Source organism: Enoplosus armatus, chromosome 1, assembly GCF_043641665.1.
Source record: "Enoplosus armatus isolate fEnoArm2 chromosome 1, fEnoArm2.hap1, whole genome shotgun sequence".
Lineage (NCBI taxonomy): Eukaryota > Metazoa > Chordata > Actinopteri > Centrarchiformes > Enoplosidae > Enoplosus > Enoplosus armatus.
In genome coordinates, this window is record NC_092180.1 from 3,550,164 (window position 1) to 3,563,192 (window position 13,029).

Below are 13,029 nucleotides of genomic sequence, written 5' to 3' on the forward strand. Positions count from 1 at the left end.
ACTGATACTTACAAATCGTATCATCGCTGTACAATGAAAACCATATATCTCCAATTTTGGTGATTTAAAATGTTTCAGATAAACTGAAGGATTAAGCGTTCTCTACAGGTTGAGTCTCCTACTTCTTATGATACATAAACTATTTAAAAACCTGTTGGATTATTTTTATGTACATGATTTTCATATGATAGTGATGATATAATATTAACCTTACGAAGAGGAAAATGATGATAATATACACTTTTTGTAGATGAATAGATAAAAACAATATAATATTTTGTTAAATTATCAGACTTTATTTATATATATGTATTAGTGGTAAAAATCTGGCACTTTGAAGGAGAAAATCTAACTTTAAAGATGGACGATAACCAAACATGAAGAGGCTGCAGCTTTATGAGACGCAGACCTGTTGCTGGAGGTTTGTGCCGTCTCATTAGACGTGTTTTCAAATACTCATATGAAGAACAGCATTAATGTCATTACATAACACGGCTCCTCTAATCATTCTTTGAATGCTAATATAAGGCTGCTCCCATGCTAATCTATGGCCTGCTCGTGTAAGCAAGTCTTCACCTAAAACTTGATGGTGTCACTGTGTACCGCAGATTATTATTATTATTATTACGTAAACCGTCATAATGCTGCGATTGGCCCGGCCAGCAGGCTGCAGCCGGTCATCTCATCAACTGAGTTATCTTCTAAACTTAGAGAGCAGATCTGATCTGCAGCTCAACACCGTCACACTCCTACAGCAGGTGTCACCTTTATCCAAGACTGGCCTTATTAATGACGAGAGCTCATGCAGAGTGTCTGTAATCAGAATATCCGCATGTATGTATGTGTTTCATTTTTATGTCTTTTAATCAAAGGGCAGATTAAAAGACACGTTTCCTAAATAACCTTTTTCTGTTTTGATGGTGGACAGGTGAGAGCGATGACATGCAACACAGACCCCCAGCCTGCAGCATGAACCGTGGAAGTTGCAATAATATAATCAACGTCTTAGACCCCTAAACCACCAGGACGCTCATAAAACCACAATAAAAATGCTGTTTAGTGCAGCCCAATTTTGTAATTATAACTGAGGTTAATAACTGAGGGTTTGCAAACCCTGACCCTGATCCTTTTTTACATGCTTCCATTATTTGAGAGGATAACACACGTGATTTCAATAAATAATAAACCTGTAATGCCGTCACTCATGAGGTCCTTTTGCTCATAAGATATTAAAAGGCACCACCAGCAAATTATAAGTAAATTAAAGCTGCATAATACATGAAGAAGAGAAGAGTCGGTCAGTTGATTTAGGTGTAAATGCTCTTTCTGAGGCTATTTAAGTCTTTCCATCAGCTACCTTTTATGTGAATATGTTCAAGAGGACGCAGCACGATTATGATTAATTGAACACCAGTAACTCTGATGTATTAAGGCATTTCAGGAAAAAAGACCTCTGGAGGTGATTTTTGATGACGATCAACAGGCTGACAAATGAAGCCTTCATCACAGCACTTATGACAGCGGGGAGCTCATCGTGTAATCACCAATCAACAGAAAGCAGTTACATGTGTACACCTGTGTGAGAAGACCCCACCACAGAAGAAGATATATAGCGGCAACTCCTAACAGAAGGCATCTCAGGGCACATTTCACAGTGCAGGTTTAGACTGTACTCTGTGCATAAATGACTCCACGTCCACATCAGTAATCAGCGTGTAATTGGGTGAATCCACGCAGAAAGCCACTGATCTCAGAACACTAATTAACTGGTAAATCTTACAAAGGTCAACAGTGTGTGAGCCAAGGGTGAAGAGAGTAGCCACCATATGGCTAAAGATGCCCACAAGGAGTGTGTCTTCACTGCTCTTTTAATCTTTTGAGCTAATTGTGTTTCTTCCCCCCTTCGTCTTCTTGTGCCCAGGCAGACAAAATGTGGTCAAACTCTAATCTACTTAACTGCTTTCCACTTTGTTTTTTCCAATTATGGTCTGGCCTTGTTATTGCGGAGCTGCCACTCGCTGACATCGACATTAATTTTGCTCTCCAAGCAAATTTTCTACTTAGAGTTTAGCAGCGATGAAACGGTTTCTGGCTTTGAAGACAGTTGTTTTAAATGTTTACTCCAACATACAGATTAATACAAAATCACCAACTGTTCAACGCAAAGCAGTCAGCTCTGTGTTATACTCTGGATAAATGACAAATCACTGTGTGTAATATGTTGTTCATAGTCAGGATTTAGCCAGGATTTAAGAGGTCATGAGTTCAATGTCAATGTCCCCCCTCGCAAAAGTTTCCCAAAAAAGAAACTTAATATTAAATTCATTTAATTCACATTTTCTTCTTATTTTGTTTCAAAGTTATATTTACGTGAATGCGACTGTTTAAATGTGTGAGTAACTGTAAAATACAAACCTCAAATTCCTTAAAATATAACAAAGGACATTACGGCCCTGCTCAAACCCATAGAGAATAATCATCACCTGCGCAGATCCCATCAGCTCATCCTTTTAGTCACTTTCAGCACGTTGTTTTGGTTTTGTGGTCCGCAACAGGCGGCTGTTTTCAGCAAAACGCGCTCTGATAATGATATGTCGTAGGGATGAAGGAGACATTTGTCTGAGTGCTGGAGACAAAAACCTAAAAGCAGAGTGAATATGGGACTTACGCAGCTTCATAAGGCGATATTATGTCAGATGTTGTGGTTTCGGCTCGTTCCTGTCCAATCTGAGATCAGAGTCATGAGCGCGGTTATGAACACGCATTTAAAGCGCGGAACAAAGAGCAAACAGGAAAACAAACAAACAGAGAGTCAGTGCAGACGCCACATGGCAGCTCGCGTCCTCTTCAGATTAAGATCATTCACTTGAACCGCTCAACTGTGCGAAGAAACAAATGATGAAAATGAGCAGAAAGTTGCACGAACGTTAAACCATTAGAGGAGGATCACCCTGCTTTTACAACAGAAGCCTTGTTTGACACCTGCTTTTAATTTCAGAGCTGAAACATTTCTGCTTTCACAGAGATCCCTCGTGACTTTTCTTCAGTTCGATTTTCACAATCGTGCTGCAAAAGAGTATTTTTATTGGCTTGTTTGTCTTTGTTTTGAGGTCTTTCTCCTTTCAATCATAGCAATAATGTACAACGCTTTTCATTTTGCCCCAAATTGTCTGACGTTTTGCAAACAACAAGTCAATTTAATTTAAATATGATTACGAGGCTGCATGTTTCATATTCTCTCTGCTGGTTCTTGGCAGCTCTGCTCCTCAAGCCTCCTGTTAGCTGCAGCTAAAACCTGCTTCCTATGTAAACGCGACATGTATGATGATTCTAGCTTCTTAATAATAAATGGGAGACCCTCATGAATGAGCTAAATTAGCGCCGGCTAAAACATCAGCCATCCAAAACTCTATTATTCCCTCTGTGACCTTTTTCCTTCTGGCAGCCAGAGGAAAGCGGATGATCTCTAGTTTGTCAAAAAAAGAGCTAAATGGGAGTTAATAGGCAGCTCCTCTGCAAACACTGGGGGTCATTATGAATGGGAGGCAATCACACAGATCAAATATACAGCGGGGGGAAATGGAGCTGGAATTATGAGGCAAAAAAAAAAAAGAGGGAGAGGAGGGGAAATACAAATTGAAGAGGCTGGTAAATATAATAATGTGCGCCTCATGTAATCATCCCTTTAAATGCAGATACCGAAGAGGAGTGTTGACTGATGGATGCCCTCGTGGACAGAGGAGACACCAGGAGACGGAGCTGGATGGGAACTGGTCTAAAGTTACAACTCCTCGACGAGAGAGCTGGAGTTTTAGGAGTCATCGCTGCCGCTGTTTTTCTTCTGTTTTTGTTTGCAGATCCGAGTCTGAGCAGCACCAATGTTCTGGCAATGTGACTGATTGATCCAGTAGATGAACAGTAAAGATTAAGAGGATGACAAATAAGCATGCTGCTTACACAGCGCGTGGGGCTAATCCTCCCCCTCCACCCCCCTGAGCTCCCTTTTGAGGAGCTGCCACCGAGGAGCACCCACAGACAGTGACGGACCCCGACGGCCAGAGAGAGGACACGCAACCTGTTGACGCGCAACAAGTGTGATCTCGAGCTCATGGCAGGACCCCAGCCCATCTGCATCTCCACACCAGAGGCTGCAACACAGTAGAGGCTCTGCAGGGGACTCAGCCTACCATCTGCCCAACGGGGGACCACCGGAGGCCTGACAGAGAGTTTTTGCTGCAACACACCAGAGAGGAACTTGGACTTTTTGTGTGTTGATCCTGGACATTGTATCTTAAAAAAACTCCAGAGAAGAGGACTAAAAGTTTCTTCTCTCCATTCGTCATCACTCCAAGAGACATTTTCAATGATGGAGGATCACCTGTCGAAGATCCCCATGATGTCGTCCTCTTCCCCCACCGAGTCTTCTGGGAGCGGCGGGACAGACGACAGCAGAGGAGGTAAGAGTCTCAGGAGCAACGGGGGCACAGGAAGCCTGAAAGATGGGACACAAACCAGCAGTCAGGAAGCAAAAGTATCAAGAGAAAACAGACTTATGGAGGTTTCTGATGTTCATCCTCTTGATTTTTAAATTATAAGTTCCTGTTTGCGATTCTCAAGTTTGACTTCCCAGACGATGTGTCTTCTTTCTGTATATATAATATTGAACTGAAAAACTTAATTTAACGAAATTTTCACCACCCACACGAGCATGAAGTAAAACTAAAACATCATGAATATGCACATGAAATCCATTTGTCAAGAGTTGATAGCTCCAAGCTTGCACAAGTGCATTTCTTAAATACAAATATAATTAATCAAAGTAGAACAAGGGCAAAAAAAAAAAACACTTATTATGCAACTGTAAGCAATGCTATGTGAATGTATGTATAATTAATAGGTTTATTTGGATTAATATCAGTGTCCGTGCGTCATTTGTCTTAGTTGTTAATCTGCCTCCAGCCATTTATTGTTTTAATTTCACTATCATCCACTAAATGAGATTTTCAGACCTAAACGGCTGCTGCAATATTGACTCGTGTGTTTAGTCCGACTGCTGAGTTACATGCAGACTGAGCTGACGGTACAGATGGCAGGCACACGTGTGAAACAATACCACACTATATGAATGGAAACTAACCGACCTGCCCTGTTTGACTCGCAGCCAAGAGTCCAGCCCCGGGCAAAGCTCTGAGCCCGGCCCTGGTCTGCAAAGTGTGCGGAGACACCAGCAGCGGGAAACACTACGGCATCTACGCCTGCAACGGCTGCAGCGGCTTCTTCAAACGCAGCGTGAGGAGGAGGCTGATCTACAGGCAAGAGACGGCTGCTGGACGACTCTGTTTCAGCTTTATGTGTTATTCAATAACTTCAGATGCCAAAATGAACAATGTCCCCATTCCATTAAAGCTAGTTAGTATATGAGGTGCATGAAGGTGAATGAAGGCCAATTAAAAGTGTAAAGATGACATCCTTTCACAGCCGTTAAATGTCATTATATCCAACAAAACACACACAGTTTGTACATCGTACAAGAAATGATGGCCATGTTTTTCAGAACAATAGTACAAATGGATGCTTTTGTTAGAACAAAACCAAAGAAAAGTACTCTAGTAAGTACTAGGAAACTACTCAGTTGAGTCCACAATTGAGTCCCATGCAGATAGTAACAGGTGGCTTCGATTTTCATAGAAATTAGTATAAATTCCAGACACATTTCACCATAAATGTGTATTTTAGTAATTATTAAAAACAGTATTTCTGTCCTCTAAAGTGTTGGCTTTGGGTTAACAGGTGCCAGGCCGGGACAGGCATGTGTCCAGTGGACAAAGCTCATCGCAACCAGTGCCAGGCATGTCGGCTGAAGAAGTGCCTGCAGGCGGGCATGAATAAGGACGGTAAGTGGAAACATGCATAAAGAGGTGAAGAGGTTCAAATGTGAGACTGTGTGAGGTCAAAATCTAAACTTTAGATGTATATCGTGACCATTTCCTCAGATAACAGGTGGTCTGACGTGTTTGTTCCCCTCTCTCTTCACTGCAGCAGTGCAGAACGAGAGGCAGCCCCGCAGCACAGCTCAGGTCCGCCTGGACTCCATCGACGTGGACCCTGACAAGGAGCACCTGGCCACCACACGGGAGCCCAGCTCCTCTTCCTCTTCCTCTTCTTCCTCCTCTTCCTCCTCCTCCAGCGGCTCCGTCATCACGTGGCCCCACATCACCTCCTCCATGTCCATCACCTCCTCCGTCGCCCCCCAGCGCTGCATCAGTCCGCAGAACAACCACCGCTTCATGGCCAGCCTCATGACGGCCGAGACCTGCGCCAAGCTGGAGCCCGAGGACGGTGAGGAGGATTTGGTGTTTGAGAGCGAGCGATTGCGCTCCGATCAGATTAGACAAAAGGGTTGCTTTCATTTCATCGAAGTTTAGTGTTCATCATCCAAACCTGTGATGTAGGTAAATTAAAGCCACAGGAAAACAACATTTCATTTAAATATTTGTGGATGAAACTGAATAAATTGGGGCAAAGACATTAAAAAGAAAGGTGGTTTTACTGGATGGAGAGGCAGAGAGGCCAACCTGCGATGATTTAACTCCATTTACTGGTACAGCGGGAGGTCACTATGAAAGAGACGCTGTTTTAAGGAAGCAACAGGAATTTCACTTCATATAAGAAAGCTACGCTAGTGTCAGTTTGTTAACTTGTTGATATGCACACAGTAAGCTTGAGCTAATAAGTGGATTTCACTGTGGGTCTTAATCACCAAGTTATTGCATGTTTTTGTTGTATTTATTGTGTTCTAGAGTTTCTGAGAGTTCTGATAAATACATTAAAATCTTCAATCTTTTCAAATTGAATCTTAAAATAACAAAACCTGAAGCAGACCCAAGCTTGATGCTGTACACAACAAAATTAAAGTGTGTTAATTTCAACCTTTGTCTTTTCTGTTTCAGTTGACGAGAACATCGACGTGACCAGCAACGAGCCGGAGAGAGCGTCCTCGGAGTACCACATGGCTCTGTACCCGTCCAGCTCTGAAAATGTGTACGAGACCTCGGCCAGGCTGCTCTTCATGTCAGTGAAGTGGGCCAAGAACCTGCCGGTGTTTTCCAACCTGCCCTTCAGAGACCAGGTGAGACTCAACTTCAACATATGTTCTCATACATTTAATGTATACATGATTTAAATTACCAACACTAGAGATACATGTTACGTTTTCACAAAGATTCTGTTTTGATTTCACTTTGTGTCAATAGAAAGAAAAATACTGAAAATATTGGTGATTTTGACATTTTGTTGAATATTAACTAATAATATTTTAAAAATATTTTATTAAGTTATACAAAGCTGTGGGAAAAGAAAGAAAGTTGTATTTTGGCACCTGATTATGATTTAATCGTCTTTTGACAAAAATATTTATAAGTTTTAGAAAAATTGTGGTCATTTGATTTTTGTTAGCTCTATTCTAGTTAGAGTCAACAAAAAATAAAAACATTCACAATTAGTTAATTTGTCCATTCGTCCTTTCACATTATCATATTTTTTGTTTTCAAAGGTTTTATTTAGTTTTAGTCTTGTTTTCGTAATGATAAAAGTTGTCATCAAATGTTGAAGATAAACGTGAGAACAAAATATAAACTTGTGAAATCTCATAATTTTGACCTTTTTGATAAAAAAAATATGAATTAGTTATAAAAACACAACTTAATGAGATACTAAATCATATAAACATATAAAAGAAGAAGTCAAAATTGTGAAGTATTGCTTTGACAATTGTGATATTTGTGATAACTTTTATTTGATAAATTATTATCATTAATCAACAAGTTGTTTTTGGCAGCAATGGTCTTCCATATCAACCCTGGTGTAACTACTTTGACGAAACAGTGGAGCTGAAAACAGAGCTACAGCTCCTGAATCATTTCCATCTCCGTTTTTACCTGACGACTCTGGCTCGTGTCCCACCAGGTGATCCTGCTGGAGGAGGCGTGGAGCGAACTCTTCCTGCTCTGTGCCATCCAGTGGTCTCTGCCGCTGGACAGCTGCCCGCTGCTCTCTCTGCCAGACCTCTGCCCCGGCATGCAGGGAAAAACCAGCTACACCAGCCTGGACCTGCGCCTCCTGCAGGAGGTCTTCAGCCGCTTCAAGGCCCTCGCCGTCGATCCCACTGAGTTTGCCTGCCTCAAGGCCATCGTGCTCTTCAAGCCAGGTGAGGACTGTGAGCAGGTGGCACTCAAACAAATCTAATCTAATCTATTATAACGTTTACTGAGCGCAGTCATTCTCCACAGAGGATGAACCAGTTTTGGACGCTTTATGACCATAAAACATATGCTAGAACCTCCCACATAAAATCCTACAAACTCAATATAAATATATAAAACATAATCTATAAATTGAAGACTTCATGATCTTTTCTCTTCTTCTTTTTTCTTTATTACTGTATTTTTTTTTTTAATACTTAAAACACTTTATTGGAAAAACTTTGGTTACTGCAGTAAAAGTAACACATTCTTAGAATCAGACAATAGAAAATAATATAGTGTAGTATTCGAGTACTGAAGCCTGCTCATTTGAATAAAAGATGTGTCTTTTCTCACTCATCTGGCAGACACCATGGAGGGGTTATTTCATGGATTTAACATAATGGCTAGTGACACTGTAATTATGTGGAGAGAGACGGTATTTGTCTGAATTTGTGTGACTCACGGTGGTGTTTCCTCTCTCTCTCCACAGAGACTCGTGGTTTGAAAGATCCAGAACAAGTGGAGAACCTCCAGGATCAGTCTCAAGTGATGCTGGGACAACACATCCGCTCACACTACCCCAGTCAACCAGCCAGGTAACATCCTGTCTGATAACATCACCTGCTGCATGGATACTTTAAAACACTTTTACACCGTTAAATGTCATGTATCTGTGGTCTCTTGTACTTGTTTCTGTTTCTGTCAGAATATAAGTATTTATCAAACTCCCTGAATTTTGGAGTTCATAGGTTTTTTATTGGCTAGTTATTAAGAGGATTAATAAAAATGCAGCACCGAACAACAAAGACATAATTAGCATTAAGACCAGAAAGACTTGCATGTTGACTTTCAGTTTGCTTATTAAGACTTGAGGACTTGTCCACTTGCTTTGACAGACTTGAGACTCGTCTTTAACTAGTCTGAAATGACTCAAAGTCTGACTTGGACCCCAAAAGACTTCACACAGCTCTGCCAGAGAGAGACCACTAGTAGTTTTGTCTCGTTGTAAAAATGATGAAGTTGATTTTTGTTTCTTGTATGTGTTTGTAGGTTTGGAAAGCTGCTTCTTCTTCTTCCCTCTCTGCGTTTTGTGAATTCGGAGCGGATAGAGCTGCTGTTCTTCCACAGGACCATCGGAAACACTCCCATGGAGAAACTGTTGTGTGACATGTTCAAAAACTAAGACCCGTGCAGTCACCAGTAACCTCCAGGTTTGGAGGAATGAGGTTTGACAGATATTTGCTTTGTATTTCTGTACACATATCAGAGATTCTGCGTGCTGTTATTTTTTTAAAGGCCACTTTATTATTCGTTTGTTGTTTCCACATCAGGTCATTCTGAAAATGAAAATGCAATTCAGTTCTTATCGTCATGCTTGCTGTCTATTTGTATCATATGTAGACTTTGGTTTGTGTCTGAAGTGACTCACGATCACGTGTCGTCCTCTAGTATTTCATTGTTTTTGTGTTTTTTGTGACAATGCAGATCTTTATTTGTTTGGTGATAGATCGACTGTATATTCCTGCTGTCATTAATGTGACTGTTGTATTCATGTTGTCATGCCTTGACGAAGTAAAAATTGCTTGAAAATTGTTTTTGATTTTGTGTTTCTTGTAATTTTCACACTTCACAAGAGATGATGTAGCTTTCATTAATGAAGGAAATACTTATTTGTGCACGATTTTAAAGATACAAATTTGTAAAAGAAACATAAAAATAAATTGGATTTATTGTGTGTCAGCTAGAACATGTAGACGACAACAGAGTTTACTGGGACCCTGTAATGCAGAGAATCAATCAAACAGCGCCCTCTTCTGTCTGCTTTAATACACAAACCCTCAACACACACACACACACAGTCGAGTTTCCATCACTTCAGAGGACATTATATTGACTTACATTCATTTCCTTGAGACTAACCCTAACCACAAGTTGCCTAAACCCCTAAAATGTTAGGATTTACGTTATGGGGACTTGAGTTTTGTCCCCCAAAAAGAAGGCGAGTGCCCACAATCTGACTATGTGAACAGATTCATGTCCCCATAACATGAATAATACACACACACACACACACACACACACATACTCCCTGAACATAATCTCAAAACAAAGTCTTAAACATAAAATGTAGATGGGAGTTGAGTCCCTTTAATGCGAGTTACAGTTTTTCTCAGTTGTACAGATGCACTGTTAGCAACAATCTACCCAGTTCATAGAAGGCCGATTTCTTATGCTTATATATTCCAATTACTGTATGGAACTGACATATTGAGTTAAGGGCCTGTTAAGGGCTACAAACAGGAGTCCTCTCTTTTGGTAATAAACCTGCGTGGAGAGGCTCCGTGGTCATCTTGTTAAGAGAGGATGGATACAGTGAAAGATGGGGGTTTAAAAAGGAAACTGATGTTGTTGTTCTTTGTTACCACAGATATACTGTCATTTTAAAATTCATGAATAATAATGATAAAATGTACAGTTGCTGGTCTGAAAATATGAAGAAAATGTTTTTTAAAAACTGTGTGTGTTATGGCATTAAACCAAGAATGTTTTGAATGATGGAAATAATGATTGCTGTCTGTCAGGAGCAAAGGCAGAAGTGGCATGGTGTTGTTATAGCATCGTAATTCTATGGTTGGGTCAAAAAAGTGTGTGACTTGGACACAGGTTCGCTGTTAGCATTCGTTCTGCTACTGTTGTTAATTTCTTCTTCATTCCCCAGATGTAGGCGATGATCCGATGATGGAAGGAAACTCCGCTGATACTGACTTTTCACATAATATTCTTTATTTGCATCAAAGATCAGGATCAACAGGCGTGCACATCTTAACCTGGACAGCACCCGTAGCCGAATCAGTACTGCTGCCTCGAACACTGTTCAAGCTCGTCTTTTATACCTTTAGACATGCATGGGGTCCTACTATAACACACGAGTCTGTAATCTTCCGTTCCCTATCTAGGGGTCAGGAAAAGAGACCTCTCAGAATGATGTTTCACGTACCTTAACCTCTCAGAGATAACCTTTCACATACCAAGGAAGACCTCGTCTAAACAACAATACATCTTATCTTTATGGGGCCCCAACGTCTGTTAATTGTTTACCTGGAACATTGCATACGTGTCAACTTTGTACTGGATATCATTGTCTGAAAAGACTACTTTTATGATTAGTATCAAATAATACACATCACTACCAAGTAGCTTTAGTAGCCTGAACTTAACTAAAACTTAACATCAGAAAAATCTCATAAGAATCATGTTTAGTGGTCATTTCTACTTTGGAATGAAAAAAAACCCTATTTTGTCATTTAGTTTGTGGGACGTGATGTGAGTTGATAAAACGGATTTGCAGAATTGAGTTCTCTAAATTCGCTAAAAAATAGCATGCTGTGGAAGCAGAGGCAAAAAGGCAAAAACCCACTAAATAAAAAAAAAAGCATCACTGAGACTTGTCTTGTTTGTGATCCATGCAGTTGAAATTGGGGTGAAATCAGAATGTATACGCTGTTCGTCCAGAGCAAATAAAGCAAAATGCTGCCGAAAGACAGAGGAAAATAATCTCTGACTCTTCATGGTCATGGTCTCATTAGTTTATGGTAAATGATGATTAATGTGACACTTGTATGAAGTATCCAGTATGTTTCTTTACACTCTGTACAGTGACAGTGATACAGTATCATCGAAGTGTTCTCCACTTGTGACGGTTGTGAGTTGAAGTGAGTTTACCTCAACCAAATGTCAGTCTGATAAGAGACGTCGCTCAGGATTACTTTACCTTCTGATTCAAACACATGAAGGGCATCACAGGAGCAGAACTGGAAGCAGGTAGAAGACACATGAAAGGCTTCTTTTAGTTTCATAAGCCAGTGCTGCAGCTGAAATAGTGAAAAGGAAATTCACAGCTTTGCTTTTAGCGCAGTCGTTTATTATTGCAAGACTTAAGCTGCGCTTTAATTCAGGAGCTTGAAAGGCAAGAATAGCAACCAGCACATTTGTTTTTTTACATCCCTGGTGGCCTTCTTATGTTGAAATAGCAGCAGCTGAGCATTGTGGGTCCCGTGCGAGGCCTTTTCGAACACCCACACCTTCAGGAAATCCAGGGATCAGATCAACTGGCCCTCTGCGGCCTCTGTCATATGAGTGAGCTCACAGATCCAGATTAAGAAACTTTGAACTTTTGAAAGGAGATTCGTCTGATTTGGCAGCAAAGTGTGTTGTGAAAAAATGTGTCCAATGGCTGAAAATGTCCCTTTAAATATTCTTTATGATGCATAAAATGAACAGTGGAAGATTTAACTGGATCACTGAGTCCAAATTTAGGCTCCAGTTTGGTAAAGTTGAAGGTCTATGATTTGTGTTTGTCCTCTGATCAGTAAATCTGCTGCAGTAGTGGATTCTTATTATATTTCCTTCATTTCTTCCAATGTATATAATAAAAATAAAACACAAGGTTGGAGTGATCCTAAACTGAGGCCTTACCTCACGTGTCAAACGATCAACATTCTCGTTTTGGCCTTTCCTAAGCTCTTTTCACACAAAGGTGGCCCTTGTTTAAATTTCATCTTATTATAAGATTAGTCTCTTGAGTAACAGGCAGAGGGAGGCAGACAGGTTAACGCCACGTTGCAGCGCAACATTGACATTACCTAATCTCAACCAGAAATCATACACAGGGCTTTTATTTCAACGTGAAACAGAAGGCAAATCAATATATTGTTTTTACTTTGGGTTTTGGGAAGAGTGGTGTCTCACTTCATCAGCCAGAGTGAGAGGAAGAAAGGTCAGATTT

The 13,029-nt window shown here is 40.5% G+C and overlaps 1 protein-coding gene across 1 annotated transcript; it reads left to right on the forward strand.

Annotated features, from left to right (window-relative positions):
- Positions 1-4,363: 4,363 nt before the first annotated feature.
- LOC139281978 (photoreceptor-specific nuclear receptor-like) lies at positions 4,364-9,426 on the forward strand. The gene is made up of 8 exons (XM_070901805.1): positions 4,364-4,457; positions 5,162-5,312; positions 5,791-5,894; positions 6,040-6,339; positions 6,951-7,129; positions 7,966-8,206; positions 8,734-8,839; positions 9,294-9,426. Exons 1-8 carry the CDS (start codon positions 4,364-4,366, stop codon positions 9,424-9,426), a joined length of 1,308 nt encoding a protein of 435 aa, XP_070757906.1.
- The last annotated feature ends 3,603 nt before the right edge of the window (positions 9,427-13,029 follow it).

Bases quoted from the DNA above. Each gene is read 5' to 3' on its own strand.
- LOC139281978 (XM_070901805.1), top strand. From the start codon at position 4,364: ATGATGGAGGATCACCTGTCGAAGATCCCCATGATGTCGTCCTCTTCC. The intron at 8,207-8,733 runs GTGAGGACTGTG...CTCTCTCCACAG, and splicing joins CATCGTGCTCTTCAAGCCAG to AGACTCGTGGTTTGAAAGAT. The intron at 8,840-9,293 runs GTAACATCCTGT...ATGTGTTTGTAG, and splicing joins TACCCCAGTCAACCAGCCAG to GTTTGGAAAGCTGCTTCTTC.